At 54.0% G+C, this 25,257-nt stretch overlaps 1 protein-coding gene across 1 annotated transcript in view; it reads right to left on the reverse strand.

Moving 5' to 3' along the window:
- The window catches only part of LOC116938096 (unconventional myosin-Va-like), a 96,351-nt gene that overhangs the window by 27,615 nt on the left and 43,479 nt on the right, over positions 1–25,257 (reverse strand). The window contains exons 4-7 of the mRNA XM_076056970.1: positions 13,958–14,051; positions 10,545–10,766; positions 3,140–3,294; positions 37–126 (exon numbers count right to left, since the gene is read on the reverse strand). Of these exons, the coding sequence (XP_075913085.1) occupies positions 37–126; positions 3,140–3,294; positions 10,545–10,766; positions 13,958–14,051 (561 nt within the window). The remainder of the gene's footprint in view (positions 1–36; positions 127–3,139; positions 3,295–10,544; positions 10,767–13,957; positions 14,052–25,257) is intronic.

The raw sequence follows: 25,257 nt of genomic DNA on the forward strand, positions 1-25,257 counted from the left end.
TGATGGTGATGGTGATGATGGTGTTGCTATCCTCACCTCCTCTCCGCTGTATTGCTTGAGGCAGTGCAGAAAGCGGCACGTGTTGACCAGCCAGAAAGACACCGTCTCAAAATCATCCACCCTCTTCTGTAGAGACACACAGAGACACAGAGACACACACAGAGACACACACAGAGACACAGTGAGACACACACAGAGACACAGAGACACACAGAGACACAGAGACACACACAGCGACACACACAGAGACACACACAGAGACACACACAGAGACACACACAGAGACACAGTGAGACACACACAGAGACACACACAGACACACATAGAGACACACACAGAGACACACACAGACACACATAGAGACACACACAGAGACATAGAGAGCTACACGTGTTGACCAGCCAGAAAGACACCGTCTCAAAATCATCCACCCTCTTCTGTAGAGACACACAGAGACACAGAGACACACACAGAGACACACACAGAGACACACACAGACACACACAGAGACACACACACAGACACACACAGAGACACACACAGAGACACAGAGAGCTACACGTGTTGACCAGCCAGAAAGACACCATCTCAAAATCATCCACCCTCTTCTGTAGAGACACACAGAGACACAGAGACACACACAGACACACACACAGAGACACACATAGACACACACATAGACACACACAGAGACACACACAGAGACACTCACAGAGACACACACAGAGACACACACAGAGACACACACAGAGACACAGAGAGCTACACGTGTTGACCAGCCAGAAAGACACCGTCTCAAAATCATCCACCCTCTTCTGTAGAGACACACAGAGACACAGAGACACACACAGAGACACACACAGAGACACACACAGAGACACAGAGAGCTACACGTGTTGACCAGCCAGAAAGACACCGTCTCAAAATCATCCACCCTCTTCTGTAGAGACACACAGAGACACACACAGAGACACACACAGAGACACAGTGAGACACACACAGAGACACACACAGAGACACACACAGAGACACACACAGAGACACAGAGACACACACAGAGACACATACACAGACACACACAGAGACACAGAGAGCTACACGTGTTGACCAGCCAGAAAGACACCGTCTCAAAATCATCCACCCTCTTCTGTAGAGACACACAGAGACACACACAGAGACACACACAGAGACACAGTGAGACACACACAGAGACACACACAGAGACACACACAGAGACACACACAGAGACACAGAGACACACACAGAGACACATACACAGACACACACAGAGACACAGAGAGCTACACGTGTTGACCAGCCAGAAAGACACCGTCTCAAAATCATCCACCCTCTTCTGTAGAGACACACAGAGACACAGAGACACACACAGAGACACACACAGAGACACAGTGAGACAAACACAGAGACACACACAGAGACACACACAGAGACATACACAGAGACACACACAGAGACACACACAGAGACAAACACAGAGACACACAGAGACACAGTGAGACACAGTGAGACACACAGATCCACAGAGACACACAGAGACACACACAGAGACACACACAGAGGCACACACAGACACACACAGAGACACACACAGACACACACAGAGACACACACAGAGACACACAGAGACACACACAGAGACACACAGAGACACACAGACACACACAGAGACACACACAGAGACACAGTGAGACACACAGTGAGACACACGCAGAGACACACACAGAGACACACAGAGACACACACAGAGACACAGAGAGCTACACACACAGAGACACACAGAGACACACAGTGAGACACACACAGAGACACACACAGAGACACACACAGTGAGACACACACAGAGACACAAACAGAGACACACACAGAGACACACACACAGAGACACACACAGAGACACACACAGAGACACAGAGAGCTACACACACACAGACACACAGAGACACACAGTGAGACACACACAGAGACACACACAGAGACACACACAGAGACACACACAGAGACACACACAGAGACACACAGAGACACACACAGAGACACACACAGAGACACAGAGAGCTACACACACAGAGACACACAGAGACACACAGTGAGACACACACAGAGACACACACAGAGACACACACAGAGACACACACAGAGAGACACACAGAGACACACACAGAGACACACACAGAGACACACACAGAGACACAGAGAGCTACACACACAGAGACACACAGAGACACACAGTGAGACACACACATAGACACACACAGAGACACACACAGACACACACAGAGACACACACAGAGACACACACAGAGACACAGAGAGCTACACACACAGAGACACACAGAGACACACAGTGAGACACACACATAGACACACACAGAGACACAGAGACACACACAGAGACACACACAGAGACATACACAGAGACACACAGAGACACAGAGACACACACAGAGACACACACAGAGACACACACAGAGACACACACAGAGACATACACAGAGACATACACAGAGAAACACACAGAGACACAGAGACACAGACACAGAGACACAGAGAGACAGACAGAGACACACAGAGACACACACAGACACACACACAGACACACAGAGACAGACAGAGACACAGTGAGACACACACACAGACAGAGAGACACAGAGACAGACAGAGACACAGACAAAGAGACACAGAGACACACAGACACACACAGAGACACACAGACAGAGACAGACAGAGACACACACACAGAGACAGACAGAGACACACAGAGACACAGACACACAGACACACAGACACAGAGACAGACACAGACACACACACACACAGAGACAGACAGAGACAGACACAGAGACACGTGTGTCCCCGCCACGTGGCACCTTGAGGACACGCTTGATGCCGTTGATGGCGGCGGTGAGCAGAGACACAGAGACACAGAGACACAGAGACACACACAGAGACACACACACAGAGACACAGAGACACACAGACACACACAGAGACACACACAGAGACACAGAGACACACAGACACACACAGAGACACACACAGAGACACAGAGACACACACAGAGACACAGAGACAGACAGAGACAGACACAGAGACACGTGTTGTCCCCGCCACGTGGCACCTTGAGGACACGCTTGATGCCGTTGATGGCGGCGGTGAGCAGCGAGCGAACCCTCGAATCGTCATTGGTGTGGTCGGCATAGCGCACGCACATGAAGAGCACGTAGGCCGGGAGACACGGGGTCACGCTCACAGCCACACCACGTGGTCGACACTCTGTGGAGACAGGGGGAGACACGGGGAGACACGGGGAGACACGGGGAGACACGGAGAGACATGAAGAGCACGTAGGCCGGGAGACACGGGGTCACACTCACTGCCACACCACGTGGCCGGCACTCTGTGGAGACACCATGGGGAGACACAGGGTCACGCTCACAGCCACACCACGTGGTCGACACTCTGTGGAGACAGGGGGAGACACGGGGAGACACGGGGAGACACGGGGAGACACGGGGAGACACGGAGAGACATGAAGAGCACGTAGGCCGGGAGACACGGGGTCAGGCTCACAGCCACACCACGTGGCCGACACTCTGTGGAGGGAGACACGGAGAGACACGGGGAGACAGGGGGAGACACGGGGAGACACAGGGAGACACGGGGAGACATGAAGAGCACGTAGGCCGGGAGACACGGGGTCACGCTCACCGCCACACCACGTGGGCGACACTCTGTGGAGACAGGGGGAGACACGGGGAGACACGGAGAGACACAGGGAGACACGGGGAGACAGGGAGAGACACAGGAAGACACGGGGAGACACGGGGAGACATGGAGAGACATGAAGAGCACGTAGGCCGGGAGACACGGGGTCACACTCACAGCCACACCACGTGGCCGGCACTCTGTGGAGGGAGACACGGGGAGACACGGGGAGACACGGTGGTGAGACACGGGGAGACCCGGAGAGACACGGAGAGACATGAAGAGCACGTAGGCCGGGAGACACGGGGTGACACTCACAGCCACACCACGTGGCCGACACTCTGTGGAGACACGGGGAGACAGGGGGTCACGCTCACCGCCACACCACGTGGTCGACACTCTGTGGAGACACGGGGAGACATGAAGAGCACGTAGGCCGGGAGACACGGGGTCACGCTCACAGCCACACCACGTGGCCGGCACTCTGTGGAGACACGGGGAGACACGGGGAGACACGGGGAGACACGGAGAGACATGAAGAGCACGTAGGCCGGGAGACACGGGGTGACGCTCACCGCCACACCACGTGGTCGACACTCTGTGGAGGGAGACACGGGGAGACATGAAGAGACATGAAGAGCATGTAGGCCGGGAGACACGGGGTGACGCTCACAGCCACACCACGTGGCCGACACTCTGTGGAGGGAGACACGGGGAGACAGGGGGAGACACGGAGAGACACGGTGGTGAGACCCGGAGAGACACAGGGAGACACGGGGTCACGCTCACAGTCACACCACGTGGTCGACACTCTGTGGAGACACGGAAAGACAGGGGGAGACACGGAGAGACATGAAGAGCACGTAGGCCGGGAGACACGGGGTCACACTCACAGCCACACCACGTGGTCAACACTCTGTGGAGACAGGGGGAGACACGGGGACACAGGGGGAGACACGGGGAGACAGGGGGAGACACGGGAAGACACGGGGAGACACGGGGAGACATGAAGAGCACATAGGCCGGGAGAAACGGGGTCACGCTCACCGCCACACCACGTGGTCGACACTCTGTGGAGACAGGGGGAGACAGGGGGAGACAGGGGGAGACACGGTGGTGAGACACGGAGAGACATGAAGAGACATGAAGAGCACGTAGGCCGGGAGACACGGGGTCACGCTCACAGCCACTCCACGTGGCCGACACTCTGTGGAGACACGGAGAGACAGGGGGAGATAGGGGGAGACAGGGGGAGACACGGTGGTGAGACACGGGGAGACACGGGGAGACACGGGGAGACACGGGGAGACAGGGGGAGACACGGAGAGACATGAAGAGCACGTAGGCCGGGAGACACGGGGTCACGCTCACTGCCACACCACGTGGCCGACACTCTGTGGAGACACAGGGAGACAGGGGGAGACACGGGGAGACACGGGGAGACACGGAGAGACATGAAGAGCACGTAGGCCGGGAGACACGGGGTCACGCTCACCGCCACACCATGTGGTCGACACTCTGTGGAGGAGACACGGGGAGACACGGGGAGACAGGGAGAGACACGGGGAGACATGAAGAGACAGGGGGAGACACGGAGAGACATGAAGAGCACGTAGGCCGGGAGACACGGGGTTACGCTCACAGCCACACCACGTGGTCGACACTCTGTGGAGACAGGGGGAGACACGGGGAGACACGGGGAGACACGGTGGTGAGACACGGGGAGACATGAAGAGACAGGGGGAGACACGGAGAGACATGAAGAGCACGTAGGCCGGGAGACACGGGGTCACACTCACAGCCACACCACGTGGCCGACACTCTGTGGAGGGAGACACGGGGAGACAGGGGGAGACACGGTGGTGAGACACAGGGAGACACGGAGAGACATGAAGAGCACGTAGGCCGGGAGACACGGGGTCACGCTCACCGCCACACCACGTGGGCGACACTCTGTGGAGGGAGACACGGGGAGACAGGGGGAGACAGGGGGAGACACGGAGAGACATGAAGAGCACATAGGCCGGGAGACACGGGGTCACACTCACCGCCACACCACGTGGTCGACACTCTGTGGAGACAGGGGGAGACACGGGGAGACACGGGGAGACAGGGGGAGACAGGGGGAGACATGAAGAGCACATAGGCCGGGAGACAAGGGGTCACGCTCACCGCCACACCACGTGGTCGACACTCTGTGGAGAGAGACACGGTGGGGAGACACGGAGAGACACGGGGAGACACGGAGAGACAGGGGGAGACACGGGGAGACAGGGGGAGACACGGAGAGACATGAAGAGCACATAGGCCGGGAGACACGGGGTCACGCTCACCGCCACACCACGTGGTCGACACTCTGTGGAGGGAGACACGGGGAGACACGGGGAGACACAGGGAGACATGGAGAGACATGAAGAGCACGTAGGCCAGGAGACACGGGGTCATGCTCACCGCCACACCACGTGGCCGACACTCTGTGGAGGAGACACCATGGGGAGACACGGGGAGACACGGGGAGACAGGGGGAGACACGGAGAGACATGAAGAGCACATAGGCCGGGAGACACGGGGTCACGCTCACAGCCACACCACGTGGCCGACACTCTGTGGAGACACGGGGAGACACGGGGAGACAGGGGGAGACACGGGGAGACACGAGGAGACAGGGGGAGACAGGGGGAGACACGAGGAGACACGGAGAGACACGGGGAGACAGGGGGAGACACGAGGAGACAGGGGGAGACAGGGGGAGACATGGGGAGACACGAGGAGACACGGAGAGACATGAAGAGCACGTAGGCCGGGAGACACGGGGTCACGCTCACCGCCACACCACGTGGTCGACACTCTGTGGAGGGAGACACGGGGAGACACGGGGAGACACAGGGAGACACGGGGAGACACGGAGAGACACGGGGAGACACGGAGAGACACGGGGAGACACGGAGAGACATGAAGAGCACGTAGGCCGGGAGACACGGGGAGACACGGGGAGACACGGGGAGACACGGAGAGACACGGGGAGACACGCGGAGACACGGGGAGACACGGGGAGACACGCGGAGACACGGGGAGACACGCGGAGACACGGGGAGACACGGGGAGACACGCGGAGACACGGGGAGACACGCGGAGACACGGGGAGACAGGGGGAGCCACGGGGAGACACGGGGAGACAAGGGGAGACACGGAGAGACTCGGGGAGACTCGGGGCGACACGGGGAGACAGGGGGAGACACAGGGAGACACGGAGAGACATGGGGAGACACGGGGAGACACGGTGGGGAGACACGGGGAGACACGGAGAGACTCGGGGAGACACGGGGAGACACGGGGAGACACGGGGAGACACGGGGAGACAGGGTGAGACACGGGGAGACACGGGGAGACACGGAGAGACATGGGGAGACACGGGGAGACACGGTGGGGAGACATGGGGAGACACGGAGAGACTCGGGGAGACACGGGGAGACTCGGGGAGACACAGTGAGACACGGGGAGACAAGGGGAGACACGGAGAGACTCGGGGAGACTCGGGGAGACACGGGGAGACACGGGGAGACACAGTGAGACACGGGGAGACACGGGGAGACAGGGTGAGACACGGGGAGACACGGGGAGACACGGTGGGGAGACACGGGGAGACACAGGGAGACACGGAAAGACACGGGGAGACACGGTAGTGAGACACGGGGAGACACAGGGAGACAGAGGGAGACACGGAGAGACACGGTGGTGAGACACGTGGAGACACGAGGAGACACGGGGAGACACGTGGTCGACATTCTGTGGAGGGAGACACGGTGAGACACGGGGAGACAGAGAGAGACAGGGGGAGACACGGGGAGACACGGAGAGACATGAAGAGCACGTAGGCCGGGAGACACGGGGAGACACAGGGAGACACGGGGAGACACGGGGAGACAGGGGGAGCCACGGGGAGACACGGGGAGACACGGGGAGACACAGAGAGACACGGTGGTGAGACACGGGGAGACACGGGGAGACACGGGGAGACAGGGGGAGCCACGGGGAGACACGGGGAGACAGGGGGAGACACGGAGAGACACGGTGGTGAGACACGGAGAGACATGAAGAGCACGTAGGCCGGGAGACATGGGGAGACACGGGGAGACACGGGGAGACACGTGGAGACACGGGGAGACAGGGGGAGACACGGGGAGACACGGGGAGACACGGGGAGACACGCGGAGACACGGGGAGACACGGGGAGACACGGTGGTGAGACACGGGGAGACACGGGGAGACACGGGGAGACAGGGGGAGCCACGGGGAGACACGGGGAGACAGGGGGAGACACGGAGAGACACGGGGAGACACGCGGAGACACGGGGAGACACGCGGAGACACGGGGAGACAGGGGGAGACACGGGGAGACACGGGGAGACAGGGGGAGACACGCGGAGACACGGGGAGACACGGGGAGACAGGGGGAGTCACGGTGAGACACGGGGAGACAAGGAGAGACACGGAGAGACTCGGGGAGACTCGGGGCGACACGGGGAGACAGGGGGAGACACAGGGAGACATGGAGAGACATGGGGAGACACGGGGAGACACAATGGGGATACACGGGGAGACACGGAGAGACTCGGGGAGACACGGGGAGACACGGGGAGACACAGTGAGACACGGGCAGACAAGGGGAGACACGGAGAGACTCGGGGAGACTCGGGGAGACACGGGGAGACACTGGGAGACACAGTGAGACACGGGGAGACACGGGGAGACAGGGTGAGACACGGGGAGACACGGGGAGACACGGGGAGACACGGTGGGGAGACACGGGGAGACACGGAGAGACTCGGGGAGACACGGGGAGACACGGGGAGACACGGGGAGACACGGGGAGACAGGGTGAGACACGGGGAGACACGGGGAGACACGGAGAGACATGGGGAGACACGGGGAGACACGGTGGGGAGACACGGGGAGACACGGAGAGACTCGGGGAGACACGGGGAGACTCGGGGAGACACAGTGAGACACGGGGAGACAAGGGGAGACACGGAGAGACTCGGGGAGACTCGGGGAGACACGGGGAGACACGGGGAGACACAGTGAGACACGGGGAGACACGGGGAGACAGGGTGAGACACGGGGAGACACGGGGAGACACGGGGAGACACGGTGGGGAGACACGGGGAGACACAGGGAGACACGGAAAGACACGGGGAGACACGGTAGTGAGACACGGGGAGACACAGGGAGACAGAGGGAGACACGGAGAGACACGGTGGTGAGACACGTGGAGACACGAGGAGACACGGGGAGACACGTGGTCGACATTCTGTGGAGGGAGACACGGTGAGACACGGGGAGACAGAGAGAGACAGGGGGAGACACGGGGAGACACGGAGAGACATGAAGAGCACGTAGGCCGGGAGACACGGGGAGACACGGGGAGACACGGGGAGACACGGGGAGACAGGGGGAGCCACGGGGAGACACGGGGAGACACGGGGAGACACAGAGAGACACGGTGGTGAGACACGGGTAGACACGGGGAGACACGCGGAGACAGGGGGAGCCACGGGGAGACACGGGGAGACAGGGGGAGACACGGAGAGACACGGTGGTGAGACACGGAGAGACACGGAGAGACATGAAGAGCACGTAGGCCGGGAGCCACGGGGAGACACGGGGAGACACGGGGAGACACGGGGAGACACGGGGAGACACGCGGAGACACGGGGAGACACGGGGAGACACGCGGAGACACGGGGAGACACGCGGAGACACGGGGAGACAGGGGGAGACACGGGGAGACACGGGGAGACAGGGGGAGACACGCGGAGACACGGGGAGACACAGTGAGACACGGGGAGACACGGGGAGACAGGGTGAGACACGGGGAGACACGGGGAGACACGGGGAGACACGGTGGGGAGACACGGGGAGATACGGAGAGACTCGGGGAGACACGGGGAGACACGGGGAGACACGGGGAGACACAGTGAGACACGGGGAGACAAGGGGAGACACGGAGAGACTCGGGGAGACTCGGGGAGACACGGGGAGACACTGGGAGACACAGTGAGACACGGGGAGACACGGGGAGACAGGGTGAGACACGGGGAGACACGGGGAGACACGGTGGGGAGACACGGGGAGATACGGAGAGACTCGGGGAGACACGGGTAGACACGGGGAGACACGGGGAGACAGGGTGAGACACGGGGAGACACGGGGAGACACGGGGAGACACGGTGGGGAGACACGGGGAGACACGGGGAGACACGGGGAGACACGGGGAGACTCGGGGAGACAGGGGGAGACACGGGGAGACACGGGGAGACAGGGGGAGACACGGGGAGACACGGGGAGACACGGGAGACACGGGGAGACACGGTGAGACGCCGTGGGGAGACACGGGGATGGCACTCCTCATAATCATCAGTGAGACAGGGCGCAGTAGGAGGATGTTGATGATGTTGATGATGTTGATGTAGATGTTGTTGATGTTGATGATGATGTTGTTGATGATGGTGATGATGATGTTGATGTAGATGTTGTTGATGTAGATGTTGATAATGTTGATGATGATGTGGATGTTGATGATGTTGTTGATGATGTTAATGTTGATGATGATGTTGATGATGTTGATGATGATGATGTTAATGTTGATGATGATGTTGATGTTGTTGATGTTGTTGATGTTGTTGATGTTGATGTTGATAATGTTGATGATGATGTGGATGTTGATGATGTTGTTGATGATAATGTTGATGATGTTGATGATGATGTTGATGATGATGATGTTGACGACGATGTGGAGTGGTCGGGGCTGGACGCACCCAGGATGAGGTTCTTGATTAACCGCCCTTCGTCCTCACGGCTGAATGAGAGCATCCCCTGGAAGTCCTTTTCCTTTCGCTGGACTGCTGCGACAAATCCCTCTTCAGCTCCTCCAACTCCTCCTCCAACTCCTCCTCCACCTCCTCCTCCACCTCCTCCTCCTCCTCCCTGCTCCCTGCCGCCCTCGCTGGCCGGCTCCAGGACGGAGGAGGCACCGCCCACTGCCGGAGTGGAGATGGGGGAGGGAGATGGGGAGAGGGAGATGGGGAGAGATGGAGAGAGATGGAGGAGAGAGGGAGATGGGGAGATGGAGGAGAGAGGGAGATGGGGAGATGGGGAGATGGGGAGATGGGGAGAGAGATGGGGAGATGGGGAGAGAGATGGGGAGAGAGATGGGGAGAGATGGAGAGAGGGAGAGAGATGGGGAGATGGGGAGAGAGGGAGAGAGGGAGATGGGGAGGGAGATGGGGAGAGGGGGGAGAGAGGGAGAGAGATGGGGAGAGATGGAGAGAGGGAGGGAGATGGAGAGATGGGGAGAGAGATGGGGAGATGGGGAGAGAGAGGATGGGTAGGGGGTGGGAGAGAGGGAGGGAGATGGAGAGAGGGGGGAGGGGTGTGAAGAGATGGGGAGGTCGGAGATCGGATCACCGTTCTATCCCTCCAGGACGGTGAGTGGTGAGGAGCTTGCAGGTTGCTTTGTTGATGGAGTTAAATAGAGATTTGTGATCACGGGCCACTGAGGCAGACTCCATCTCCTCGGCAACCCGCGACCACCACCCATCCTTGCAGCGCCTCACGGCTCTCCGAACCTCCGAGCGAAGGCTGCGGTAAGCCTCCTCATTCTCTGACGTGGGATGCTGTAGCCGATGACAGTGGGCCTGTCGCTTTTACTCAGCCATCCTGAACACCTCCTCTGTCAGCCAGGGTCTCTGGGGAGGTCTGGACCGCGTACCCAAAGCAGCCATTGCAGCTGCATGAGTCACAGTCCTAAACCTCGCCCATTTACCCTCGACATCAGGAGTGGGGGACGATGCCAATCCCAGCCGCAAGCGATGATGAAATTCTCGCTTGCAACTTTCATCAGCTAGCTGAGACCAGGCCACCTTAGGTTGGAATGGGGTCCTGGGTGTACACCCACCACCGGAGTGGAAGAATGGCAGGCGCATCTTACAGATGACTAGTCGATGGTCAGAGGGTAGATCAGCTCCACGGTAGGTCCTGGTGTCAAGGACATGGGCTCGCATCCGCTGGTCCGTCACAATGTAGTCCAGCAGATGTTCTTGCTTGGACCCGGCATGCATCCATGATGTTGTGTGGATGCGCCGATGCTGGAACAGCGTGTTGGTAATTATAAGCCCATGGGCTGCACAAAAATTTATCAGCCTTCTACCGTTGTTATTGAGCTGATCTGGCCCATGCCCTCCAATCACTCCAGACCAGGTGCCAGCATCATGATCCACTCGGGCATTGAAGTCACCCAACAAGATGACTCTATCCCAAGGGACCACTTTAGCCAGCACCTGTGACAGGAGGTCATAGAAGGCATCTGACTCATCGGCTTTGCCTGCATCCCTCCACGGATGTTCGTCTTCGGTGGGGGCATAAGTAACCACGACCACCACTCCTCGCCTCCGATTGATGGGAAGGCGAGCCCAAAGTAGCCTGGGGCTTACAGCTTCCCACACCTCACCGCCACCCTCCCACACCCCCTTCATTCTTTTGTTCAGAAGAAGAGCCACACCCTGTTGTTTGGCAGTCTGCTGCCCCGAGTAGAGGACTGTTCACCCCTCATGGTGGCAGGAGCCAGAACCGGTCCACCGGACCTCCTGAATGCCACAGAGATCCAGGCGGTACCGGTCCAGCTCCTGACAGAGGAGTGGCAGCCTCTCCTCCGCAGTGAGCGTTCGAACATTCCACGTGGCCACACGAAGTGGCTTTTCGTTGTTTCTGGAAGAGCCCCGAGGGTAGAGATTCAATCTCCTGGCTCCGCCAATTGGGGTTTGGCCAGGAGACGTCATAGACGCCTGTCCCCCCGGGGCCTCCGGCACAAGCTTATTAGTTACATATTTCAGTTTAACTCGTGGTTTAGTGTTAATTAATTGAAGGTGGAGGGGTTACCAGCCCCTCGCACCCGTCCAGAGCCCCCGTTTAGCCACTGTGGTGGACACAGACGCCATGAGGGGAGGAGCCAATCGGAATTGGACCTCCCCCCACAGCACTGTCCACGACAGAGTTGCCCGTCCGGCACACACGCGTACACACGCACACACGTACTCACACACACGTACACACACACACGTACACACGCACACATGTACACACACACATGTACACACACACACGTACACACACACACACACGTGTACACACACACACGTGTACACACACACACGTACACACACACGTACACACACACGCACACACACGTACACACACATGTACACACACACACACACACGTACACACACACATGTGCACACACAAACGTACATACATGTACATACACAGACACCTAGACACACACACACACGTACACACACACACACATGTACACACACACACACACATGTACACACACACACATGTACACACACACATGTACACACACACATGTACACACACACACGCACACACATATACACACACACGTACACACACACACACACGTACACACACACACGTACACACACACACATGTACACACACACATGTACACACACACAGACGTACACACACACATGTACACACACACATGTACACACACACACACACGTACACACACACACACGTACACACACACACATGTACACACACACACACATGTACACACACACACATGTACACACACACACGTACACACACGTACACACACACATGTACACACACATGTACACACACATGTACACACACACACGTACACACACACACGTACACACACACACGTACACACATGTACACACACGTACACACATGTACACAAAGACAAAGATAAATATCCCCCGTATAGCCTTAACAGACTGTAGGGGCAAGTGCTGTTAGCGAGCACCTATGAAGGCCGGATCGGTACACGAGGGGGTGGGTGGCCAGCACCACGCCCGACCGCCTTTGTCTCCCTCGTGGCAATGTTTACACACCGCACCAGGTACTCATTTGAGGCTGAGTCGACCTAGGGGAGGCCCAGGCCCGGTTCAGATAATCGTCACTGGTGTTGGCCGTGAGCAGGAATCGAACCCGGGTCGCCAGGTTCATAGCGCAGCGTAGCGCTAACCGCTACACTATCGCTCCCCACGATGTACACACACACATGTACACACACACATACACACACACACATACACACACACACGTACACACACACACACGTACACACACACATGTACACACACACATGTACACACACGTACACACACACCTTCCAAATCTCCAATTTTCTTTGCGAACAATCTAAGTTGCCTCTTCAGCTTTCTGATTGTCTTGTCCTGGCGCTCGAGCTGCTCCATCAGATCCTGGGAGGGGTCAAGTAACACAAATTACACACACAGATAATACCACTACCTCTACTACACACACAGATACTACCACTACTACCTCTACTACACACACAGATACTACCACTACTAAACACAGAGCTACTACCACTACCTCTACTACACACAGAGCTACTACCACTACTACCTCTACTACACACACAGATACTACCACTACTACACACAGAGATACTACCACTACTACACACACAGATAATACCACTACCTCTACTACACACAGAGATACTACCACTACTACCTCTACACACAGAGATACTACCACTACTACCTCTACACACAGAGATACTACCACTACTACTACTACACCCAGATATACTACCACTACCACTACTACCTCTACACACAGAGATACTACTTCTACTACACACACAGATAATACCACTACCTCTACTACACCCAGAGATACTACCACTACCTCTACTACACACAGATAATACCTCTACCTCTACTACACACACAGATACTACCACTACTACACACATAGATACTACCACTACCACTACTACACACAGAGCTACTACCACTACCACTACTACCTCTACTACACACAGAGATACTACCACTACTACCTCTACACACAGAGATACTACCACTACTACCTCTACACACAGAGATACTACCACTACTACTACTACCTCTACACACAGAGATACTACCACTACCACTACTACCTCTACACACAGAGATACTACCACTACCACTACTACCTCTACTACACACAGAGATACTACCACTACCACTACTACCTCTACTACACACAGAGATACTACCACTACCACTACTACCTCTACACACAGAGATACTACCACTACTACCTCTACACACAGAGATACTACCACTACTACCTCTACACACAGAGATACTACCACTACTACCTCTACACACAGAGATACTACCACTACTACCTCTACACACAGAGATACTACCACTACTACCTCTACACACAGAGATACTACCACTACTACCTCTACACACAGAGCTACTACCACTACCACTACTACCTCTACACACAGAGATACTACCACTACTACCTCTACACACAGAGCTACTACCACTACTACACACAGAGATACTACCACTACTACCTCTACACACAGAGCTACTACCACTACCACTACTACCTCTACACACAGAGATACTACCACTACAACCTCTACACACAGAGATACTACCACTACTACTACTACCTCTACACACAGAGATACTACCACTACCACTACTACCTCTACACACAGAGCTACTACCACTACTACCTCTACACACAGTGATACTACCACTACTACCTCTACACACAGAGCTACTACCACTACCACTACTACCTCTACACACAGAGATACTACCACTACTACCTCTACACACAGAGATACTACCACTACTACTACTACCTCTACACACAGAGATACTACCACTACTACCTCTACTCACAGAGATACTACCACTACTACTACTACCTCTACACACAGAGATACTACCACTACCACTACTACCTCTACACACAAGCTACTACCACTACCACTACTACCTCTACACACAGAGCTACTACTACCACTACTACCTCTACACACAGAGACACTACCACTACTACCTCTACACACAGAGATACTACCACTACTACCTCTACACACAGAGCTACTACTACTACCACTACTACCTCTACACACAAGCTACTACCACTACTACCTCTACACACAGAGATACTACCACTACTACCTCTACACACAGAGATACTACCACTACTACATCTACCACTACACACAGATATACTACCACTACTACACACAGAGATACTACCACTACTACCTCTACACACAGAGATACTACCACTACTACCTCTACACACAGAGATACTACCACTACTACCTCTACACACAGAGATACTACCACTACCACTACTACCTCTACACACAGAGATACTACCACTACTACCTCTACACACAGAGATACTACTACTACTACACCCAGAGCTACTACCACTACTACCTCTACACACAGAGATACTACCACTACCACTACTACCTGTACACACAGAGATACTACCACTACCACTACTACCTCTACACACAGAGCTACTACCACTACTACCTCTACACACAGAGATACTACCACTACCACTACTACCTCTACACACAGAGATACTACCACTACTACCTCTACACACAGAGATACTACCACTACTACCTCTACACACAGAGATACTACCACTACCACTACTACCTCTACACACAGAGATACTACCACTACTACCTCTACACACAGAGATACTACCACTACCACTACTACCTCTACACACAGAGATACTACCACTACTACATCTACCACTACACACAGATATACTACCACTACTACACACAGAGATACTACCACTACTACCTCTACACACAGAGATACTACCACTACTACCTCTACACACAGAGATACTACCACTACTACCTCTACACACAGAGATACTACCACTACCACTACTACCTCTACACACAGAGATACTACCACTACTACCTCTACACACAGAGATACTACTACTACTACACACAGAGCTACTACCACTACTACCTCTACACACAGAGATACTACCACTACCACTACTACCTGTACACACAGAGATACTACCACTACCACTACTACCTCTACACACAGAGCTACTACCACTACTACCTCTACACACAGAGATACTACCACTACTACCTCTACACACAGAGATACTACCACTACTACCTCTACACACAGAGATACTACCACTACTACCTCTACACACAGAGATACTACCACTACCACTACTACCTCTACACACAGAGATACTACCACTACTACCTCTACACACAGAGATACTACCACTACCACTACTACCTCTACACACAGAGATACTACCACTACTACCTCTACACACAGAACCACTACTACTACTACTACAACACCTTACAGTCATTTGACTTTGTGGTTATTAGGAAATTGTGCTTATGGCATGCGGTTATTAGAAATCACGCTTGTTTGAGTGTCCGGTTAAGAGTAGTCAGCCCTTACCGGCCATTGACTTCATTCCGTTTGAGGGTTTAAAGTGTGGTCATCATAATTTATGGTTATTTCGATGGCGGATATTGGGCCCAGCAGTTATAAGGTCCAATGATGAGATTTACAGCCATTATGGTTTTACAGTTAATAGCAATAGCGGTTATGAGGGGTTTTTTTTCTGGTTATCGGGAAGGAGGATATTGGGATAGCAGTGTCGTAAGGTCCGGTTGTAAGGGCTACAGTAGTTAGGGTCTTAAAGTTAATAGCAATAGTGATCATTAGGATTGTTGTTATTTCCCAGTTATCAGGAAGGCGGACATTGGAATAGCAGTTATGAGGTCTTGGTTATCAGAGCCCCAATTTATAAAGGCTTTCCAGTTGTTAGCAATAGCGGTTATCGGGGTTTGCTTTGATTTGCTTCGTGCGGGTAGCGGATATCGGGACAGCAGTTATGAGGAGGTCGGCTTATCGGAGCGCCGTGGGGTCCAGTTATCAGCGGAGGCGTTTAACCAGGCTTCCATTCCCGTTCGTTCGGGGCGGCGGATATCGGGACGGGGTTATTTTGTTTTTGTTTTGCCCACGTACGTTTATCCGTGCCGTGTCATCGTGGCGGTGGGAACTCAGATCGGCTTCCTGTCCACCGGGGGTGGGGGGGGGGGCAGGGGGGGGGGCAGGGGGGGGGTGGGGGAAGGGGGGGGGGGTGAAGGCGACGAGCTCACGGGGGACTCTGAGGAGGAGGCTCGTGAAGGACGCCGCCGCTACTGAGCAGCTGGAGGCTGTCGCCACCTCCCCCCCCCCCCAAACGGGCAACGGAGGAGCGGGAGGAGCGGAGCTCACGGCAAAGAGCGGGAGCGTGGCTCAGGAGCAGTGGGTTGGTGGGGGGGGGGGGGGGGGGGGGGGGCACGGGTGGTGCGCCGGCAAGTCATCTCAGTCATCTCAGTCGTCTCAGTGATCTCAGGCATCTCTATCAGTCATCTCAGTCTCAGTCATCTCAGTCATCTCAGTGATCTCAGTGATCTCAGTCTCAGTCGTCTCAGTCTCAGTCGTCTCAGTCGTCTCAGTGATCTCAGGCATCTCAGTCTCAGTCGTCTCAGTCGTCTCAGTCGTCTCAGTGATCTCAGTGATCTCAGGCATCTCTATCAGTCATCGCAGTCATCTCAGCCAGTCGTCTCAGTCATCTCGGTGATGTCAGTCGTCTCAGTCGTCTCAGTCATCTCAGTCGTCTCAGTCGTCTCAGTCATCTCAGTGATCTAAGGCATCTCAGTCATCTCAGTCATCTCAGTCATCTCAGTCGTCTCAGTCAGTCATCTCAGTCGTCTCAGTCAGTCATCTCAGTCGTCTCAGTCGTCTCAGTCGTCTCAGTCATCTCAGTGATCTAAGGCATCTCAGTCATCTCAGTCATCTCAGTCATCTCAGTCATCTCAGTCGTCTCAGTCAGTCATCTCAGTCGTCTCAGTCAGTCATCTCAGTCGTCTCAGTCGTCTCAGTCGTCTCAGTCGTCTCAGTGATCTCAGGCATCTCTATCAGTCATCTCAGTCATCTCAGTCATCTCAGTCATCTCAGTCGTCTCAGTCATCTCAGTCAGTCATCTCAGTCGTCTCAGTCGTCTCAGTGATCTCAGTGATCTCAGTCGTCTCAGTCAGTCATCTCAGTCGTCTCAGTCGTCTCAGTCGTCTCAGTCGTCTCAGTGATCTCAGGCATCTCTATCAGTCATCTCAGTCATCTCAGTCATCTCAGTCGTCTCAGTCGTCTCAGTCATCTCAGTCAGTCATCTCAGTCGTCTCAGTCGTCTCAGTGATCTCAGTGATCTCAGTCGTCTCAGTGATCTCGGTGATCTCAGTCGTCTCAGTGATCTCAGTGATCTCAGGCATCTCTATCAGTCATCTCAGTCATCTCAGCCAGTCGTCTCAGTCATCTCGGTGATGTCAGTCGTCTCAGTCGTCTCAGTCATCTCAGTCATCTCAGTCAGTCATCTCAGTCATCTCAGTCGTCTCAGTCATCTCAGTCATGTCAGTCATCTCAGTCAGTCATCTCAGTCATCTCAGTCGTCTCAGTCGTCTCAGGCGTCTCAGTCGTCTCAGTCAGTCGTCTCAGTCATCTCAGTCGTCTCAGTCATCTCAGTCGTCTCAGTCATCTCAGTCGTCTCAGTCATCTCAGTCGTCTCAGTCATCTCAGTCGTCTCAGTCGTCTCAGTCAGTCGTCTCAGTCATCTCAGTCGTCTCAGTCGTCTCAGTCGTCTCAGTCGTCTCAGTCGTCTCAGACGTCTCAGTCATCTCGGTCGTCTCAGTCATCTCAGACGTCTCAGTCATCTCAGTCATCTCAGTCATCTCAGTCGTCTCAGTCGTCTCAGGCATCTCAGGCATCTCAGGCATCTCAGTCGTCTCAGTCAGTCATCTCAGTCATCTCAGTCGTCTCAGTCATCTCAGTCATCTCAGTCGTCTCAGTCGTCTCAGGCATCTCAGTCGTCTCAGTCATCTCAGTCAGTCGTCTCAGTCGTCTCAGTCATCTCAGTCATCTCAGTCTTCTCAGTCATCTCAGTCATCTCAGTCTTCTCAGTCATCTCAGTCATCTCAGTCATCTCAGTCGTCTCAGTCGTCTCAGTCGTCTCAGTCATCTCAGTCGTCTCAGTCGTCTCAGTCATCTGTCGTCTCAGTCAGTCATCTCAGTCATCTCAGTCATCTCAGTCATCTCAGTCTCAGTCGTCTCAGTCATCTCAGTCAGTCGTCTCAGTCATCTCAGTCAGTCGTCTCAGTCATCTCAGTCATCTCAGTCGTCTCAGTCATCTCAGGCATCTCAGTCATCTCAGTCATCTCAGTCTCAGTCGTCTCAGTCGTCTCAGTCATCTCAGTCAGTCGTCTCAGTCATCTCGGTGATGTCAGTCATCTCAGTCATCTCAGTCTTCTCAGTCATCTCAGTCATCTCAGTCGTCTCAGTCGTCTCAGTCGTCTCAGTCATCTCAGTCGTCTCAGTCGTCTCAGTCATCTCAGTGATCTAAGGCATCTCAGTCATCTCAGTCATCTCAGTCGTCTCAGTCAGTCATCTCAGTCGTCTCAGTCAGTCATCTCAGTCGTCTCAGTCGTCTCAGTCGTCTCAGTCATCTCAGTGATCTAAGGCATCTCAGTCATCTCAGTCATCTCAGTCATCTCAGTCATCTCAGTCGTCTCAGTCAGTCATCTCAGTCGTCTCAGTCAGTCATCTCAGTCGTCTCAGTCGTCTCAGTCATCTCAGTCGTCTCAGTCGTCTCAGTCGTCTCAGTGATCTCAGGCATCTCTATCAGTCATCTCAGTCATCTCAGTCATCTCAGTCGTCTCAGTCGTCTCAGTCATCTCAGTCAGTCATCTCAGTCGTCTCAGTCGTCTCAGTGATCTCAGTGATCTCAGTGATCTCAGTCGTCTCAGTGATCTCGGTGATCTCAGTCGTCTCAGTGATCTCAGTGATCTCAGGCATCTCTATCAGTCATCTCAGTCATCTCAGCCAGTCGTCTCAGTCATCTCGGTGATGTCAGTCGTCTCAGTCGTCTCAGTCATCTCAGTCATCTCAGTCAGTCATCTCAGTCATCTCAGTCGTCTCAGTCATCTCAGTCATGTCAGTCATCTCAGTCAGTCATCTCAGTCATCTCAGTCGTCTCAGTCGTCTCAGGCGTCTCAGGCGTCTCAGTCGTCTCAGTCAGTCGTCTCAGTCATCTCAGTCATCTCAGTCGTCTCAGTCATCTCAGTCGTCTCAGTCGTCTCAGTCAGTCGTCTCAGTCATCTCAGTCGTCTCAGTCGTCTCAGTCGTCTCAGTCATCTCAGTCGTCTCAGTCGTCTCAGTCATCTCAGTCGTCTCAGTCATCTCAGTCGTCTCAGTCGTCTCAGTCGTCTCAGTCGTCTCAGTCGTCTCAGTCATCTCAGTCGTCTCAGTCATCTCAGTCGTCTCAGGCATCTCAGGCATCTCAGGCATCTCAGTCGTCTCAGTCGTCTCAGTCATCTCAGTCATCTCAGTCGTCTCAGTCGTCTCAGTCATCTCAGACGTCTCAGTCATCTCAGTCATCTCAGTCATCTCAGTCATCTCAGACGTCTCAGTCATCTCAGTCATCTCAGTCATCTCAGTCGTCTCAGTCGTCTCAGGCATCTCAGGCATCTCAGGCATCTCAGTCGTCTCAGTCAGTCATCTCAGTCATCTCAGTCGTCTCAGTCATCTCAGTCATCTCAGTCGTCTCAGTCGTCTCAGTCGTCTCAGGCATCTCAGTCGTCTCAGTCATCTCAGTCAGTCGTCTCAGTCGTCTCAGTCATCTCAGTCATCTCAGTCTTCTCAGTCATCTCAGTCATCTCAGTCATCTCAGTCATCTCAGTCATCTCAGTCGTCTCAGTCGTCTCAGTCATCTCAGTCGTCTCAGTCATCTCAGTCATCTCAGTCGTCTCAGTCGTCTCAGTCAGTCATCTCAGTCATCTCAGTCATCTCAGTCTCAGTCGTCTCAGTCATCTCAGTCAGTCGTCTCAGTCATCTCAGTCAGTCGTCTCAGTCATCTCAGTCATCTCAGTCGTCTCAGTCATCTCAGGCATCTCAGTCATCTCAGTCATCTCAGTCTCAGTCGTCTCAGTCGTCTCAGTCATCTCAGTCAGTCGTCTCAGTCATCTCAGTCGTCTCAGTCATCTCAGTCATCTCAGTCGTCTCAGTCATCTCAGTCGTCTCAGTCATCTCAGTCGTCTCAGTCGTCTCAGTCATCTCAGTCGTCTCAGTCATCTCAGTGATCTCAGGCATCTCTATCAGTCATCTCAGTCATCTCAGCCAGTCGTCTCAGTCATCTCGGTGATGTCAGTCGTCTCAGTCGTCTCAGTCGTCTTAGTCTCAGTCATCTCAGTCTCAGTCATCTCAGTCTCAGTCATCTCAGTCGTCTCAGGCATCTCAGTCATCTCAGTCATCTCAGTCATCTCAGTCGTCTCAGGCATCTCAGTCGTCTCAGTCAGTCATCTAAGTCGTCTCAGTCGTCTCAGTCGTCTCAGTCGTCTCAGTCAGTCATCTAAGTCATCTCAGTCGTCTCAGTCGTCTCAGTCATCTCAGTCGTCTCAGTCAGTCATCTCAGTCATCTCAGTCGTCTCAGTCAGTCATCTCAGTCGTCTCAGTCATCTCAGTCGTCTCAGTCAGTCATCTCAGTCGTCTCAGTCATCTCAGTCAGTCATCTTAGTCGTCTCAGTCATCTCAGTCGTCTCAGTCAGTCATCTCAGTCGTCTCAGTCATCTCAGTCAGTCATCTCAGTCGTCTCAGTCGTCTCAGTCGTCTCAGTCATCTCAGTCGTCTCAGTCGTCTCAGTCATCTCAGTCGTCTCAGGCATCTCAGTCATCTCAGTCATCTCAGTCATCTCAGTCATCTCAGTCGTCTCAGTCGTCTCAGTCATCTCAGTCATCTCAGTCGTCTCAGTCGTCTCAGACGTCTCAGTCATCTCAGTCATCTCAGTCATCTCAGTCGTCTCAGTCATCTCAGTCGTCTCAGTCATCTCAGTCGTCTCAGTCATCTCAGTCATCTCAGTCAGTCGTCTCAGTCGTCTCAGTCATCTCAGTGATCTCAGGCATCTCTATCAGTCATCTCAGTCATCTCAGCCAGTCGTCTCAGTCATCTCGGTGATGTCAGTCGTCTCACTCGTCTCAGTCGTCTTAGTCATCTCAGTCTCAGTCGTCTCAGTCATCTCAGTCGTCTCAGGCATCTCAGTCATCTCAGTCTCAGTCATCTTAGTCATCTCAGTCATCTGTCGTCTCAGTCATCTCAGTCATCTCAGTCGTCTCAGTCGTCTCAGTCATCTCAGTCATCTCAGTCGTCTCAGTCGTCTCAGTCATCTCAGTCATCTCAGTCGTCTCAGTCGTCTCAGTCTTCTCAGTCAGTCATCTCAGTCATCTCAGTCATCTCAGTCATCTCAGTCATCTGTCGTCTCAGTCGTCTCAGTCATCTCAGTCATCTCAGTCATCTCAGTCATCTCAGTCGTCTCAGGCATCTCAGTCGTCTCAGGCATCTCAGTCATCTCAGTCATCTCAGTCGTCTCAGGCATCTCAGTCGTCTCAGTCAGTCATCTAAGTCATCTCAGTCGTCTCAGTCGTCTCAGTCGTCTCAGTCAGTCATCTAAGTCATCTCAGTCGTCTCAGTCGTCTCAGTCATCTCAGTCGTCTCAGTCAGTCATCTCAGTCGTCTCAGTCGTCTCAGTCAGTCATCTCAGTCGTCTCAGTCATCTCAGTCGTCTCAGTCAGTCATCTCAGTCGTCTCAGTCATCTCAGTCAGTCGTCTCAGTCGTCTCAGTCAGTCATCTCAGTCGTCTCAGTCATCTCAGTCAGTCATCTCAGTCATCTCAGTCATCTCAGTCGTCTCAGTCATCTCAGTCATCTCAGTCGTCTCAGTCGTCTCAGTCGTCTCAGTCATCTCAGTCATCTCAGTCGTCTCAGTCGTCTCAGGCATCTCAGTCGTCTCAGCCATCTCAGGCATCTCAGTCATCTCAGTCATCTCAGTCATCTCAGTCGTCTCAGTCGTCTCAGTCATCTCAGTCGTCTCAGTCGTCTCAGGCATCTCAGTCATCTCAGTCATCACAGTCAGTCATCTCAGTCGTCTCAGTCGTCTCAGTCGTCTCAGGCATCTCAGTCGTCTCAGTCATCTCAGTCAGTCGTCTCAGTCATCTCAGTCGTCTCAGTCGTCTCAGGCATCTCAGTCGTCTCAGTCGTCTCAGTCATCTCAGTCATCACAGTCAGTCATCTCAGTCATCTCAGTCATCTCAGTCATCTGTCGTCTCAGTCGTCTCAGTCATCACAGTCAGTCATCTCAGTCATCTCAGTCATCTCAGTCATCTCAGTCTCAGGCATCTCAGGCATCTCAGTCATCTCAGTCGTCTCAGTCATCTCAGTCATCTCAGTCTCAGTCATCTCAGTCATCTCAGTCTCAGGCATTTCAGTCATCTCAGTCATCTCAGTCATCTCAGACGTCTCAGTCGTCTCAGTCATCTCAGTCATCTCAGTCGTCTCAGTCGTCTCAGTCGTCTCAGGCATCTCAGGCATCTCAGTCGTCTCAGTCATCTCAGTCGTCTCAGGCATCTCAGTCGTCTCAGTCGTCTCAGTCATCTCAGTCGTCTCAGGCATCTCAGTCGTCTCAGTCGTCTCAGTCATCTCAGTCATCACAGTCAGTCATCTCAGTCATCTCAGTCATCTCAGTCATCTGTCGTCTCAGTCGTCTCAGTCATCACAGTCAGTCATCTCAGTCATCTCAGTCATCTCAGTCATCTCAGTCTCAGGCATCTCAGGCATCTCAGTCATCTCAGTCGTCTCAGTCATCTCAGTCATCTCAGTCTCAGTCATCTCAGTCATCTCAGTCTCAGGCATCTCAGTCATCTCAGTCATCTCAGTCATCTCAGACGTCTCAGTCATCTCAGTCATCTCTGTCATCTCAGGCATCTCAGGCATCTCAGTCATCTCAGTCGTCTCAGTCAGTCATCTCAGTCGTCTCAGTCATCTCAGTCATCTCAGGCATCTCAGTCATCTCAGTCATCTCAGTCAGTCATCTCAGTCATCTCAGTCATCTCAGTCGTCTCAGTCATCTCAGTCATCTCAGGCATCTCAGTCATCTCAGTCAGTCATCTCAGTCATCTCAGTCATCTCAGTCGTCTCAGTCGTCTCAGTCGTCTCAGGCATCTCAGTCGTCTCGGTCATCTCGGTCGTCTCAGTCGTCTCAGTCGTCTCAGTCGTCTCAGTCGTCTCAGTCATCTCAGTCAGTCATCTCAGTCATCTCAGTCGTCTCAGTCGTCTCAGTCGTCTCAGTCATGTCTCAGTCATCTCAGTCATCTCAGTCGTCCCAGTCGTCTCAGTCATCTCAGTCGTCTCAGTCGTCTCAGTCATGTCTCAGTCATCTCAGTCATGTCAGTCGTCTCAGTCGTCTCAGTCATCTCAGTCATGTCTCAGTCATCTCAGTCATCTCAGTCATCTCAGTCGTCCCAGTCGTCTCAGTGATCTCAGTCATCTCAGTCGTCTCAGTCATCTCATTCGTCTCAGTCATGTCTCAGTCGTCTCAGTCATCTCAGTCGTCTCAGTCGTCTCAGTCATCTCAGTCGTCTCAGTCAGTCATCTCAGTCGTCTCAGTCGTCTCAGTCATCTCAGTCATCTCAGTCAGTCATCTCAGTCATCTCAGTCATCTCAGTCGTCTCAGTCAGTCA

The sequence above is a fragment of the Petromyzon marinus genome, chromosome 79 (genome assembly GCF_048934315.1).
Source record: "Petromyzon marinus isolate PM22_M1 ecotype Great Lakes invasive population chromosome 79, UKy_Petmar_22M1.pri1.0, whole genome shotgun sequence".
NCBI classification, from domain to species: domain Eukaryota; kingdom Metazoa; phylum Chordata; class Hyperoartia; order Petromyzontiformes; family Petromyzontidae; genus Petromyzon; species Petromyzon marinus.